At 41.5% G+C, this 13,283-nt stretch overlaps 1 protein-coding gene across 2 annotated transcripts in view; it reads right to left on the bottom strand.

The window, feature by feature from the left end:
- Positions 1 to 8,298: 8,298 nt before the first annotated feature.
- NRBF2 (nuclear receptor binding factor 2) overlaps positions 8,299 to 13,283 on the bottom strand; it is a 37,189-nt gene continuing 32,204 nt past the window's right edge. For both annotated transcript variants that reach the window (XM_040485141.1, XM_040485142.1), the window contains one exon: positions 8,299 to 9,822. In XM_040485141.1, coding sequence (XP_040341075.1) covers positions 9,112 to 9,822 — 711 coding nt within the window. In that variant the 3' untranslated portion in view covers positions 8,299 to 9,111. The remainder of the gene's footprint in view (positions 9,823 to 13,283) is intronic.

Here is a 13,283-nt window from a genome sequence, read left to right as displayed (position 1 = left end):
TATTTTTGGGCTCTTTATTCTGTCCCATTGATCTATGTGTCTATTGTGCCAGTACCATACTGATTACTACAGCTTTGTAGTATTTCTTGAAATCTGGATTGTGATACCTTCAGCTTTGTTCTTCTTTTTCAAGATTGCTTTGGCTCTTCGGGGTCTTTTGTGGTTCCCTGTAAGTTTTAGGATTTTTTGTTCTAGTTCTATGGAAAATGCTGTTGGTATTTTGATAAGGATTGCATTAAGTCTGTAGGTTACTTTAAGTAGTATGGACATTTTAACAATATTTGTTTTTCCAGTCCATGAGCATGGAATATCTTTCCATTTGTTTGAATCATCTTCAGTGTCTTTTATTAGGGTCTTATAGTTTTCACAGTACAGGTCTTTTACCTTTTTGGTTAAATATATTCTAGGTATTTTATTTTTTTTGGTGATATTGTAAATGGGATTATTAATTTGTCTTTCTGCTACTTCATTATTAGGGTATAGAAATTTCTGTGTATTGATTTTTGCATCTTGTGACCTTATTGAATTCATTTATCAGGTTCTGGTACCTTTTTTGTTAGAGTTTTTAGGGTGTTCTATATGTAATATCATGTCTTCTGCAAATAGTGAAACTTTTATTTCTTCCTTACCAATTTAGATGCATTTTATTCCTTTGTCTTGTCTGGTTACTGTGGCTAGGATTTCCAGTTCTATGATGAATAAAAGTTTAATGAGAGTGGACATCCTTGTCTTGTTCCTGACCTTAGGGGAAAAGCTCTCAGGTTTTCACCATTAAGGATGATGTTAGCTGTCGGTTTTTCATATATGGCCTTCATTATGTTGAGGTATGTTCCCTCTAAACCTACTTTGTTGAGGATTTTCATCATGAGTGGATGTTGTTCTCTGTCAAATACTTTTTCTGCATCAATTGAAATGGTTATATGGTTTTCATCCTTTCTCTTGTTGATGTTATTTACCACATTGATTTGTGAGTATTTAACCACCCTTGCATCCTGGGAACAAATTCCACTTGATCGTGGTGAGTGATTTTTTTAATGTATTGTTGAATTTGGGTTGCTAAATTTTGTTGAGGACTTTTGGATCTGTGTTCATAAGAGAGACTGGCCTGTAGTTCTCTTTTTGTAGTGTTTTTATAGTATCAGGGTAATGTGGGCCTTATAAAATGAATTTGGAAGATTTCATTTTTCCTCTTCTATTTTTTGGAATAGTTTGAGAAGAATACATATTCACTCTTCATTAAATATTTGGTAGAATTCACCTGTAAAGCCATCTGATTCAATTTCATTGTTGGTAATTGGTCTGTTCACTTTTTATTTCTTCCTGATTCAGTTTTGGGAAGTTATGTTATTTCTAGACATTTACCCATTTCTTCTAAGTTGTCCAATTTGCTGGCATATAATTTTTTGTACTCTTTTATAATCCTTTGTATTTCTGTAGTGTTATTTCTCCTCTTTCATTTCTTTTTTTTTTTTTCCAAGTGTTTATTTATTTTGAGAGCATGCAAACGGGAGGGGCAAAGAGAAAGGGAGAGAGAGAGAATCCTAAGCAAGCTCTGTGCTGTCAGCACAGAGCCTGACATGGGGCTCAATCTCCAGATGGTGATATCTTGAGCCAAGCCCAAATCAAGAGTCACATGCTCAACCAACTGAACCACCTAGGTGCCCCTCTCCTCTTTCATTTCTGATTTTGAGTCTCTCCTCTCTCTCCTCTCTTTCTCTCTCTTTAGTGGTCTGGCTAAAGTTTTATCAATTTTGTTGATCTTTTGAAAGAACCAGATCCTGATTTTTTTGAGCTGTCTTTTTGGATTTTGTTTTTGTTTTTTTTAGTTTCTATTTTGCTTATTCCTGCTCTCATCTTTATTATTTCCTTCCTGCTTTTGGGTTTTGTTCTTTTTCTAGCTCCTTTAGATGTAAGATTGGGTTGTTTGAGATTTTTCTTCTTGAGGCAGACCTGTATTTCTATAAACTTCCCACTTAGAACCACTTTTGCTACATCCCAAAGATGTTGGACTGTTGTATTCTGGTTTCCATTTTGTCTCCGTGTATTTTTTAATTTCCTCTTTGATTTCTTGGTTGCCCCATTCATTGCTTAGTAGCATGTTATTTAACCTCTATGTATCTGTGTTCTCTCCAGAATTTTTCTTGTGGTTGATTTTTAGTTTCATAGTGTTATGGTTGGAAAAGATGCATGGTATGACTCTGATCTTTTTGAGTTTGTTGAGACTTGTTTTGTGGTCTAATAGGTGATGAGAATGTTCCATATGCATTTGAAAAGAATGTGTATTCTGCTGTTTTAGGATGGAATATTCTGAATGTATCTGTCAGATCCATCTAGTCCAATGTGTCATTCAAAGCCACTATGTCCCTGTTGGTTTTCTGTTTGGATGATCTATCCATTGATGTAAGTGGGGTTTATTAAACCCCCTATTAATGTGTTATTATCAATTACCTCCTTTATTTTTATTATCTGCTTCATATGCTTGGCTGCCCTCATGTTAGGTGCATAAATATCTACAATTATTATATCTTCTTGTTGGATTGTTTCACTTATGTCCGTCTTTGTCTCTTCTTATAGTCTTTGTTTTAAAGTCTGTTTTGTCTGATATAAGAATTGCTCCATTGGCTTTTTTCTTCACTTCCGTTGGCATAATAAATGCTTTTCCAGCCCTTCACTTTCAATCTGCATGTGCCTTAAGTCTGAAATGAGTCTCTCATAGGCAACATCTAAATAGATCTTGTTTTTTGTCCATTCCATCACGCTGTCTTTTGATTGGAGCATTTAGTGCATCTACATTCAAAGTAATTTTTGATAGGCATGAACTTATTGCCATTTTGTTACTTGTTTCATGGTTGTTTTTATAGTTCTTCTCTGTTCCTTTCTTCTCTTGATCTAAGTGTGCTGGCCTTTAGTGATACGCTTGGATTCCTTTTTATTTTTTGTATATCTGTTACTCGTTTTCAATTTGTGGCTTCCATTAGGTTCATATGTAACATCTTATGCATATAGCAGTCCATATTAAGTCGACAGTCACCTAAGTTTGAACCCATTCTTTACTCATACCACCCTCATGTTTCAAATGTTTGCTGTCATTCTTTACATCCTTTTATTTTGTGAATCCCTTAACTGATTTTTATAGATAAAATTTTACTGCTTTTATGCTACTTCCTCCTACCTATGGTCTTTCCTTTCTACCCAAAGAGTCCCCATTAACATTTCTTGTAGGGCTGGTTTAGTGGTCATTAATTCCTTTAACTTTTGTTAGTCTGGGAATCCCTATCCCTCCTTCTATTCTGAATGATAGCCTTGCTGGATAGAGAATTCTTGGCTGCATTTTTTTTTTCTTTCAACATTTTGAATGTATCATGCCACTCCCTCCTGGCCTGAAAAGTTTGTTGGAAAATCAGCAGACAAGCTTATGGGCTTGTATGTAACTGTTTTCTTTTGCTGCTTTTAAAGTTCTCCCCTTATCACTACTTTTTACTATTTTAATTACTGTGTGTGTCAGTGTGGAGCTCCTTAGGTTGACAAGTGTGCTTAAAATCCTCCCATTCTGCTGTCTTCCCCAGAAGTGTCCATCAACTCTAAAGAATGGAACAAAGGTCCTTCTGGAATTTACCCAAAAGTGTTGGTTTATTTTTTATTTTAGAGAGTATGTATACACCTGCACAAGTGAACGGGGGAGGGGCAGAGAGAGGGAGAGGGAGAATCTCAAGCAGGCTCTTCACCATCAGCACAGAGCCTGACATGGGGCTCAAATTTATGAAACAGGAGATCATGACCTGAGCCAAAATCAACAGATGCTTAACCAAGCTACCCAGGCAGCCCTCAAAGTGTTGGCTTTTTAAATAAATGAAAACTACCTAAAGATGAAAATGGGTCTATGACCCTTGTCCCACTCAATTTCTTGCTGCATCCATATTTAGTTTTAACCCTGAAACTAAAGGGTTTGGGGGCAGAGGTTAACATCTGTTTCAAACAGGCCCCTCCCTGTGAGCAGCTATTTTCTCTTAAGAACAGGGAATTATCTGATCTAAAGCCAACAAAAGGGGCGCCTGGGTGACTCAGTTGGTTAAGCATCCGACTTCAGCTAGGTTATGATCTCACAGTTTGTGAGTTCACGCCCCGCAGCGGGCTCTGTGCTGACAGCTCTGAGCCTGGAGCCTGCTTTGGATTCCGTGTCTCTCTCTGCCCCTCCTCTGCTCACACACACTCTTTCAAAAATGAATAAACATTAAAAAAAAATTTTGTAAGCCAACAAAAGATGTACGGTGGCAACAGAGAGGCTCTGGGTCTTTATAATAACCCTCAGCAGCAAAATTTTTCTTTGGGGAACCAACTTCAAGGGAGCATAGAGCTAAAAGTCTGGTTCCTCAAACCAAGAACCCCTTTTTCAGACTACAACCTTTCTTTCTAGAAAGTATCCTTTACCTTTGGGAACCCCTTCTGAGACTTTAGTACTTCAATCCTACTCTGCTCCCTAATCATCTAACCTGTCTTACATCTTTTGTACATCTTGGACCGTTTGTTGATACTAAAGACATTCTCACTTGGGGGCACCTGAGTGGCTCAGTTGGTTAAGCATCTGACTTTGGCTCAAGTCACGATCTCACAGTTCGTGAGTTGAAGCCCTGCATCAGGCTCTCTGCTGTCAGCACAGAGCCCCCTTCAGATCCTCTGCCCCCTCTCTCTCTGCCCCTCCCCTGCTTTCTCCCTCTCAAAAATAAACATTAATGGGAAAAAAAAAAACCTATATTCTCATTTGTATCCTTGATTCCTTCACTTTTTGTCCTTATGTCACACCAAGAACCCAACCCTCTTTTCCCAGTTTAACATCTACAACGGAGAAGCAAGCTAAGAACCACAAAAATTGAGCCCAGCTTCTCTGAGATCCTTTTGGCTCCTGAGCAATCCTAATCTTGGGAGCATATTCCAAATATTTTCCACTCCTCAAGACCAGGACCTGATCCCAGCCCCCTCACCATTAGGAAATGAGCGGACAATCTGTGTGAGCCTCCACCAGATTTCCTCACGTGTCTTGCCAGGATTTGACTGTGACCAAGCTTACAGTTCCTCTTTCCCATTTTGGACTCCATACTGTTCATGCTGTTCCCTACGGAGGAAGCCATTTCCCCATCCTCTGGTCACATTCCATCTTCCATGAAGGCTGCACCAGCTACCTTACAGGTTTAGTGGCAGAAGAGGGTGTTAAATATCTGATTTAAATTGAGGCTTTCTTTCCCTTTTTGCCTATGCATATCTACAAACGACTTGAATAAGAGAATATTTACTATTAGAAGAGTATTTAAGTATGAGGTATTTACTAGTGACCAATTACGGAGTTCCTAAACTGCAGCCCACACTCCCCTCTTGACCCAACGAGAACCAGAAAAGTTCCTCACCGTCCACTAGATGGCACTGCTTGCTCAGCAGTGACTTTTCAAGGACACCATTCCAACTGTGGCAAAATAGGCAAATCTTCAAGAGGCTCTCCTTTTTCAAACTATACCATTTGCTCCCGCAGAGGTCTCCAATTCAGCTATGCTGGGATTATGACAAAATATAGTAATGATCACTTTTGATCTTTACATTTATAGTCTACTGGTCTAGAATGATCCAACAATAAAAAGCTACTGTTACTACAGTTCATGAAAGCCTGGACTCTTCACGTATATTATAAACATCCTATGGCCAACTGCCTCACACTTGTATTCTTCACCGTCTAAAACGCTTTAATCACAACCCTGCACGAATGAAAAGGGACACCACAGGAAATGGAGACAGGCTTTTCACAATGGAGTGTAAGGACCAACAACCTTCAGGTGGTCCCCAACTTGTCCTTGGGAAGCAAGAGTACAGTGTGTACCTGAAGAGGAATGGGAACGTCCGGGTCACTAGCCACAGTAGGAGAACTCATCCCCGTGTGGCCCCGTAACAGCCCAGGACTGTCAAACCACTTCACTCTTGGCTCTGTCTCCAAGCTGGTAGAAAACTGCAGGTAGGTAGGTCATGACCTTCTGGACCTCAATTTGTTTCATTATGAGGTAATAGGTCTTAAAGGCTTTAAAAATTGACATCCAAAATACATGAAAAGAAATAGTACCTACAAAGGGTTAAAAGCAGAAAGATAATGTACTTAACATTTTGAATGGATTTAGAGACAAAATATTTTCATTTCAATAACCTTGATAAAACATGAGGGATAAACAATGGCTTTGAAGAAACGATCTTGGAAATATTTTCTTCTCTTTTCTCTTACGCATGGTTTCCAGGAACTAGAGGTTACCTGTGGTTACCATGGCAGGACAGCTAAGACTTACCACATACCACTTAATTTCTGAAAGAAGTGTTTATCATTCTGCAAAAGCCAAACCTGAGCACCTTCCGGGCCTTCTAACATCCAGCTAGCCATCTGGGTTCAACAGTGAGAGGCCACCAACTAAGTTAGTACAGGAGCCCACTCAGCTTCCCGTACAAGCATAATGCATTGCCATTTAGTGGAAACAGGCTATTCCTAAATCCCATGCGGTGCCTTAAGCAAACAGGAGACACGAGAACAGCTGGAAACCCCAGAGGAGATGGCCATGTGTTTTTATTTAGTCAGTGGAAGACACCGCTAGGATGCCCCAGAGGTGCCAAGTTGTGTTGGTCAAGAGACACCCGTGTTAAGATCCAAACACAAAATTTAGCCAGATTGAAGAGTAACTTAACTGGTGTAGGAGCTTCAGAACAAGTGAAGAAGTCCATTAAGCGTGTACTTTTCGGAGATGGTCCGAATGGGGTTCTGATAAGCATGGGCCACACTGCTGGAGGAGAAAGAGGGAAGAGCAGGGCTTACAAAGGGCTCCTGTCAAAATACAACCAGGCTCATTTTATTTATTTTGAGAACACACAAGCAGGGGCGGGGCAGAGAGAGATTGGGGGGGGGGGGGGGGGGGAGGGGAGAGAGAATCCCAAGCAGGCTCTGCATTGCCAGTGCAGAGCCCAAGTGGGGTTCAAACTCACTAGCCACAAGATCATGACCTGAGCCAAAAGCAAGAATCCAACGCTTACCTGATTGAGCCAAAAGCAAGAATCCAACGCTTACCTGATTGAGCCAAAGAGGTGCCCTACCAACCTCTTTTTTCAGAGACAAATATCAAGACTCGTAAGTTTATCTGAGGCACAAACTTTTAAATCTGAAGTTTGATAAATCAGTCTGGGATATTCCAACACTGAGATGGACAAACTGACATAACATTTTATTATTGTATTTTGAGAGAGGACGCAAGTGAGCAAAGGGCAGAGAGGGGGTGGAGGGGGGAGAGAGAATCCGACAAGGGACAGAGAGGGAGAGAGAGAGAGAAGCGGGGCTCACCCGATGTGGGACTCTAACCCACGGTTTATGGGATCATGACCTGAGCCAAAGTCAGGTGCCTAAGCGACAGCCACCCAGGCGCCCCCAAACTGACATAACTTTTAACAGAGAATAGAAGTCCTACTCATAAGAAGCTAGCTTATTTTTGGTTTCATCTGCAGCAAGATGAGACCTGAACAAATGGGGCCTTGGCACAGTCACCTGGACTCCTACTTCTGCTAGTTTCATCACCCCGTGTGTGAGCCCTATCCCACCCTCAACCCGGCAGTCCCTGACCCAGTCTCTAAGGCAGTGTGGCGCGCTGGTCCATCTGTCTGTCCCTCCCACAATCGCACACAATAAGCCAAGTCCATGCTTTAAACACCCCCATGGTCTGTACCCAGACGCTTCACTTTCACCCCACCCCCACTCCTGCTGCAGCGGTGGGACCGCGCCTGCGTGGTGCTCCCCAACCACCGTGCCCTGGCTGGTGGCAGGGGCCCCGGGGATAGCCGCCTGCAACTGAGCACTGTCCAGGCGGCCAGGCACACATTTAAACCTCAGGACCCTCCTTATGCTCTTTCACCTCAGTCGTCGGGGAAACAGACTGCAACAACGGAGAACAACTTTAACATACCAGAATCGTTTGTCATTGGCTGAATCTCTTCAAATTCATCTTCAGGATTTACAACAGAGAAACCATACAAAACGTGCCTTTAAACTACCAACACATTTGGGGCGACTGGGCGGTTCAGTCGGTTGAGCGTCTGGCTTCGGCTCAGGTTGTGATCTCGCAGTTCGTGGGTTCGAGCCCCACATTGGGCTCTGTGCTGACAGCTCAGAGCCTGGAGCCTGCTTCGGATTCCGAGTCTCCCTCTCTCTGCCCCTTCCCCACTCATGCTGTCTCTGTCTCTCGAAAATGAATAAACGTTAAAAAAAAAATTTAAACTACCAACACAGTCAACAAAGGTATAAAACACAATTACTTTATTGATCTCTTACAATCAAACACTGTCAACTACCATTACTTCCACTCATGCATCAGTAAAGGATATTTCCTTAGTATTTTCAAATGATACATTTAAACGATAAACAAAAAAGTTAGAACTTAAAATGCACCCTGATTAATTATGTAAACCGGTAATTTTTTTTTAAAAAGCATAACTAACAATTTGGTTCCTTTCTTCATAAAATGGAAATTTAAATATTTCTCCTGATAGTCTTGAGGTTCTCATTATGTCGTGAGTAGTGCAAAGTGTGGCACAGTTTCATCTAGAAAGGTGTGTCTCACACGCCTTATTCAACAAACGAAATGTGCTTAACAAAATGCATACAGTCAATGCATGATAGAAAGCATGTTTCAAACACAAGGTGGCCCCTCGGGCCACCATATTATTTAGGTTTTTGCATTATCATTTATGGCATTATAGATTAATCATACATAACATACTTTTATACATTTTAACCCTGAAGATAAGAAAAATAACTGTTGCTTGAAAAAGTTATTCCAGGTAGCCATTTGGTTTGTATCAGGAGAAAGTGAACCTCCGAGAGTCTAGTGTCTGCCAAGTCTGGAATCAGCTGGAGTCAATCGGACATGACATACTTCACAGTGACTGTTTCCCAAGTCCCGGCGACGCTTCTTCCCACAGTGCGCCAGACGACGAAGCATCTCTGGAATCACCCTTGCGTGTGGTTTTCCCTTTTTTTTTTTTTCTGGATCAACTACTATTCTATTATTTTGTCCTTTCTTCTCAGCTCCTTTATGGCCTTTCATTTTAATTATTCATAAATCCTTTCAGAATATCCTCAGAGAGCTCCATAAGGGGAAGTTCTGGAGACGGAAAATCCAAGGGAGGAAGGTTGGGTATGGGGATATCCTTGGCTTTGCCGGTATTCGCTGAAAACTTTTGCCAGGTTGGAGAGGCTGTGGCAGTTTCCGAATGTGGTGGCAAGCTCCACAACTCTGACTTTTCTACAAAATCAGCATCCACATCCAGCTCCTTTTCTACTGGGCCTTTTAGAAGTCTGGCCTTTTCAGCCTTTAGTTGTTTGTTTTCTTTCCTTAACCTTTCGTTCTCAGCCACGAGGAATTCGACGTGCCTCTCCAAATCTGCGATCTTGGTAGCCTGCTCCTCTATGATTGTCTTGTCGTCCTTGGGGGCTTTGCTTCCAATACATGGCTCTGCTGGCTCCCTCTTCTGCTGAAGTAAAAACAGCAGTGTGTCTGGATCCCTGTCAAAGACCCCCTGGATTTCAGGCAGATGTTTCTCCGTAGAAGGGCTGTATTTCTCAGAGAGAAGGGGGCTCTGGCCCTCTGCATCCTCAGAAGGAGGTTTGTGCGGGGCCTGGAGCTGGGCGGCCGCATCCTTGTCTGTGCTCTGCTGGGCTTTCAGTCTCTCTTCCCGCTTGGCCCTTTTCCATCTCTCCTGGATGAGGAGGAGCTGTTTCATGTGGCTGTCCCTTTGCAATTCCAGTGACAGATGAGCCTATCACACAGAAGGAAAGGTGTCATTTAACATTTAAGTCTCGTTAGTAATCTCCAATGAATATAATCCCAAGATCCTCCTTTCTAAATAACTTTATAACACTTAAAATTTACATACTATGTTTGCAATTCAGTAGAATCCCTGATTTTGTTAAAGACAACTGGGTCTTTAAAGACAATAGTCATGGCCCCACCACAAAAGGAGGGTGCGTGCGGGCCACACAGGCGACTAGGGGGGTCTGCGCTTCTGAGCCCGACATCTCCCATGTGAGGCCACTCTTCCAAGACCAAGATGTAGCTGAACTCCCTAATACATAAAGAGAATCAGCCAAAATAAGAAGACCGAGGCACACATTCTAAATGAAAGAACAAAAGACAAATCCTTAGAAAAACAACTCCATGAAACAAAGATAAGCAATCTACCCCATAAACAGTTCAAAGTAAATAAAGATGCTCACCAAACCTGGGAGAAGAATCAACATAAAACTTCAACAGAGAGACAAAAAATATCTCCATAATATAAGAAATTATCAATCAGAACAGAAGAATACAATAAAAGAAATGACAAATACATTATACAGAACAGAGTAGATGATACAGAAGAACAGATCAGCAATCTCCAGGACAGGGTAGCAGAAATCACCCAAAGTAAACACCAAAAGAAAAAAATTGGGGGATTTAAATAGTTATTTAAGGGATCTCTACTAGGAAAATATCAAGACTAAGAAAATTCACATGAAGAATTAACAGCTGAAAACTTCCCTAACATGGGGAAGAAAACACACATCAGGTCCAGGAATCAAATAGAGCCCCAAACAAAATTAACCCAAAGAGATCCATACCATGACACATTATAATTGTCAAAAATTAAAGACAAAATCTTAAAAGCAGCAAGAGAAAAACAACTAGTTATGTATACGGGGATCCCCAAAAGATTAACAGCTGTTTTATATATATATTTGGAAACAGCAAGATTCTATTCTGGGAAAATGAATTTTTGGTATTCTCCTTCCTCATCTTTGTAACAACATCTAATTTTTAGGGCTGTTCTCTGAATATCATTTCTTTCTTTCTAAATTTATTTTGAAAGAGAGATTGCAAGTGGGGGAGGGCAGAAGAGACAGGGAGGGAGAGAGTCCCAAGCAGGCCCCACATTGTCAATGCAAAGTCCATTGTGGGGCTGGAACTCACACACGAGATCATGACCTGAGTCGAAATCCAGAGTTGGACGTTTAACAGACAGGGTCACCCAGGCACCCCATGAATGTCATTTCTGTAGAGATCTTTGCAACTCTGGTTTCGACGAAACTTATATAACCTCAAGTATAAAGTAACATACTGGGTTTTGTTATTATATAAATCAATAATTTTATTTTCGCCATCAAAAGGATCATGTTCTGTCAACAGGAGTGTAAAATCTGCTATCTGTCTGGCCAACAAAAACATGAAGCCCCCATATGAACTGGGTGGCAAGGGAAAAGTACAACATGGGAAACGGCAATTTCAGAAACAAAAACACTTTTCCAACATACACACGTTCCAAAAAAAGGCCTCTGTAAAGTGTACAAATGGTAGAAGAAAATGTAACAAGTGGAAAGCCTGGGTGGTTCAGTCGGTTAAGTGTCCGACTTCGGCTCAGGTCATGATCTCACCTTTCCCAAGTTCAAGCCCTGCATCGGGCTCTGTGCTGACAGCTCAGATTCTGTGAGATTCCCTCTCTCTCTGCCCCTCCCCCTGCTCGCACTCTGTCTCGAAAGAAAAAAAGAAAAAGAAAAAGAAAAAGAAAAAGAGAAAGAAAAAGAAAAAAGAGAAAGGGAAGGAAGGAAGGAGGGAGGGAGGGAGGGAGGGAGGGAGGGAGGGAGGAAAGCAAGAAAAAATACAACAAGTACCACACACTGGTAAAGAACTGAACATATCTGCTGTTCTTTGGCAACTAAGCCAAGTGCAACGGCTAGAAGAAAGCAATCACTGACAGGTTTTCACAATCTCACATTTAATTCTCCACTTTCCTGAGCAGCAGCACAGCCTGGAGAAGTGTCACTGAAGACAGAGACAGAAAAACACTGCAGGAGTTGACCACAAATCACATGGTACACACTTTAGGGAACTGCAAGAATCCTGTATAAAAGTGTGTTTCTGACCACCACAATGAAGATATCACAAACGTGGAATGATTTATTTTTTCCGAAGGTCTTAGGTCTTCTAACATCATGACCGTGCTGCACACTAAACAATACCAGAGTCGTAACAAATACCAACTATGCCAATTACAGAATTTGGAAGGAAATGGAGAACGTGTTCTATTTTTCAGGTGCTCTGTTTCAGACCAATTAAAGCCCCCAGTCACTGACACTGTCTTTCTTAAAAGCGTGAAGGGCTCTGGCCTTTTAACATTAATGCTTCTGGCTGGTGCCTGTGTCTGTGTGAAGCAAGCCTCCAAGCTCCTGGATTCAGGGCTCCTGGTGACCCAGCGCCAGCGGTAGGAGCTCCTGGCAGGGAGAAGAGGGAAAGGGGTTGCTCTCTCCCAACCCTCCCACAGCAAGCAGGGTAGGAACCACGGCGCCTGAGCAGGATGCCCGCGACCCCCGTGCAGCTGTGACCAGGCACCAGTGCTGGGGGCACACGCAGTCCACTGCATTCCTTGATTAGAAGACCCAGGATACTAAAGATGCCAACTCTCCCCAAATCGATACACAGGCTTAATGCAATTCCAGCTACATCACAGAAAGATGCCAGTTACAGAAGGGGGGAAGGCTAGGCCTCTGGTGATAGTGTTACAGGAGGTGAATCCTCTGCCAACTATTGGCTGGTTTCTAAGCAAAAAGTCTGTAGGCCAAGAGTGGCACAAAATATTCAAAGTGCTGAAAGGAAAAAACTTACAACCAAACATACCTAGCAAGCTTACCATTCAGAATTGAAGGAGAGATCAAAGAGTTTCCCAGACAAACTAAAGCTAAAGGAGTTCATCACCGCTAAACCAGCTCTACAAGAAGCATTAAAGGGAATTCTTTAAGCAGAAAATAAAAGGCCAAAACTAGAAAGAAGAAAATACCTGAAAGAAAAATCTCTCATTAGTAAGGCAAAACATACAGAAAAGGAAGTAGATCGACCAGGACAAAGCTGGTATGAGGGTTAAAAGACATAAGTACTAAAATCAACAAAATCTCCAATAATTAGTTAAGGGTCTCATTAAATAAAAAGGCATAAAATAGATGTCAAAAACATAAAACGTGTGGGTGTGAGCACATGAAGGTGATAAGGTGACTAAAGATGTAGTGCCTGTAGAATGCATGCCTACTTAAATGACCACCAACTCAAAACAGACTGCAATATATGCATGTCATTATATATAAATCTCATGGTGACCACAAACCAAACCCTTACCACACAAATAGAAGTCCAAACATAACACTAAAGAAAATAATCAAATACAAGGGAAGAGAGTAATAGAAAAAAAAGGAA

This window comes from Herpailurus yagouaroundi, unplaced genomic scaffold, assembly GCF_014898765.1.
Source record: "Herpailurus yagouaroundi ecotype Mexico unplaced genomic scaffold, PumYag 163, whole genome shotgun sequence".
Lineage (NCBI taxonomy): Eukaryota > Metazoa > Chordata > Mammalia > Carnivora > Felidae > Herpailurus > Herpailurus yagouaroundi.
Note: the sequence above shows the minus strand (reverse complement) of the source record. Positions and strands in the feature narration are given on the sequence as shown.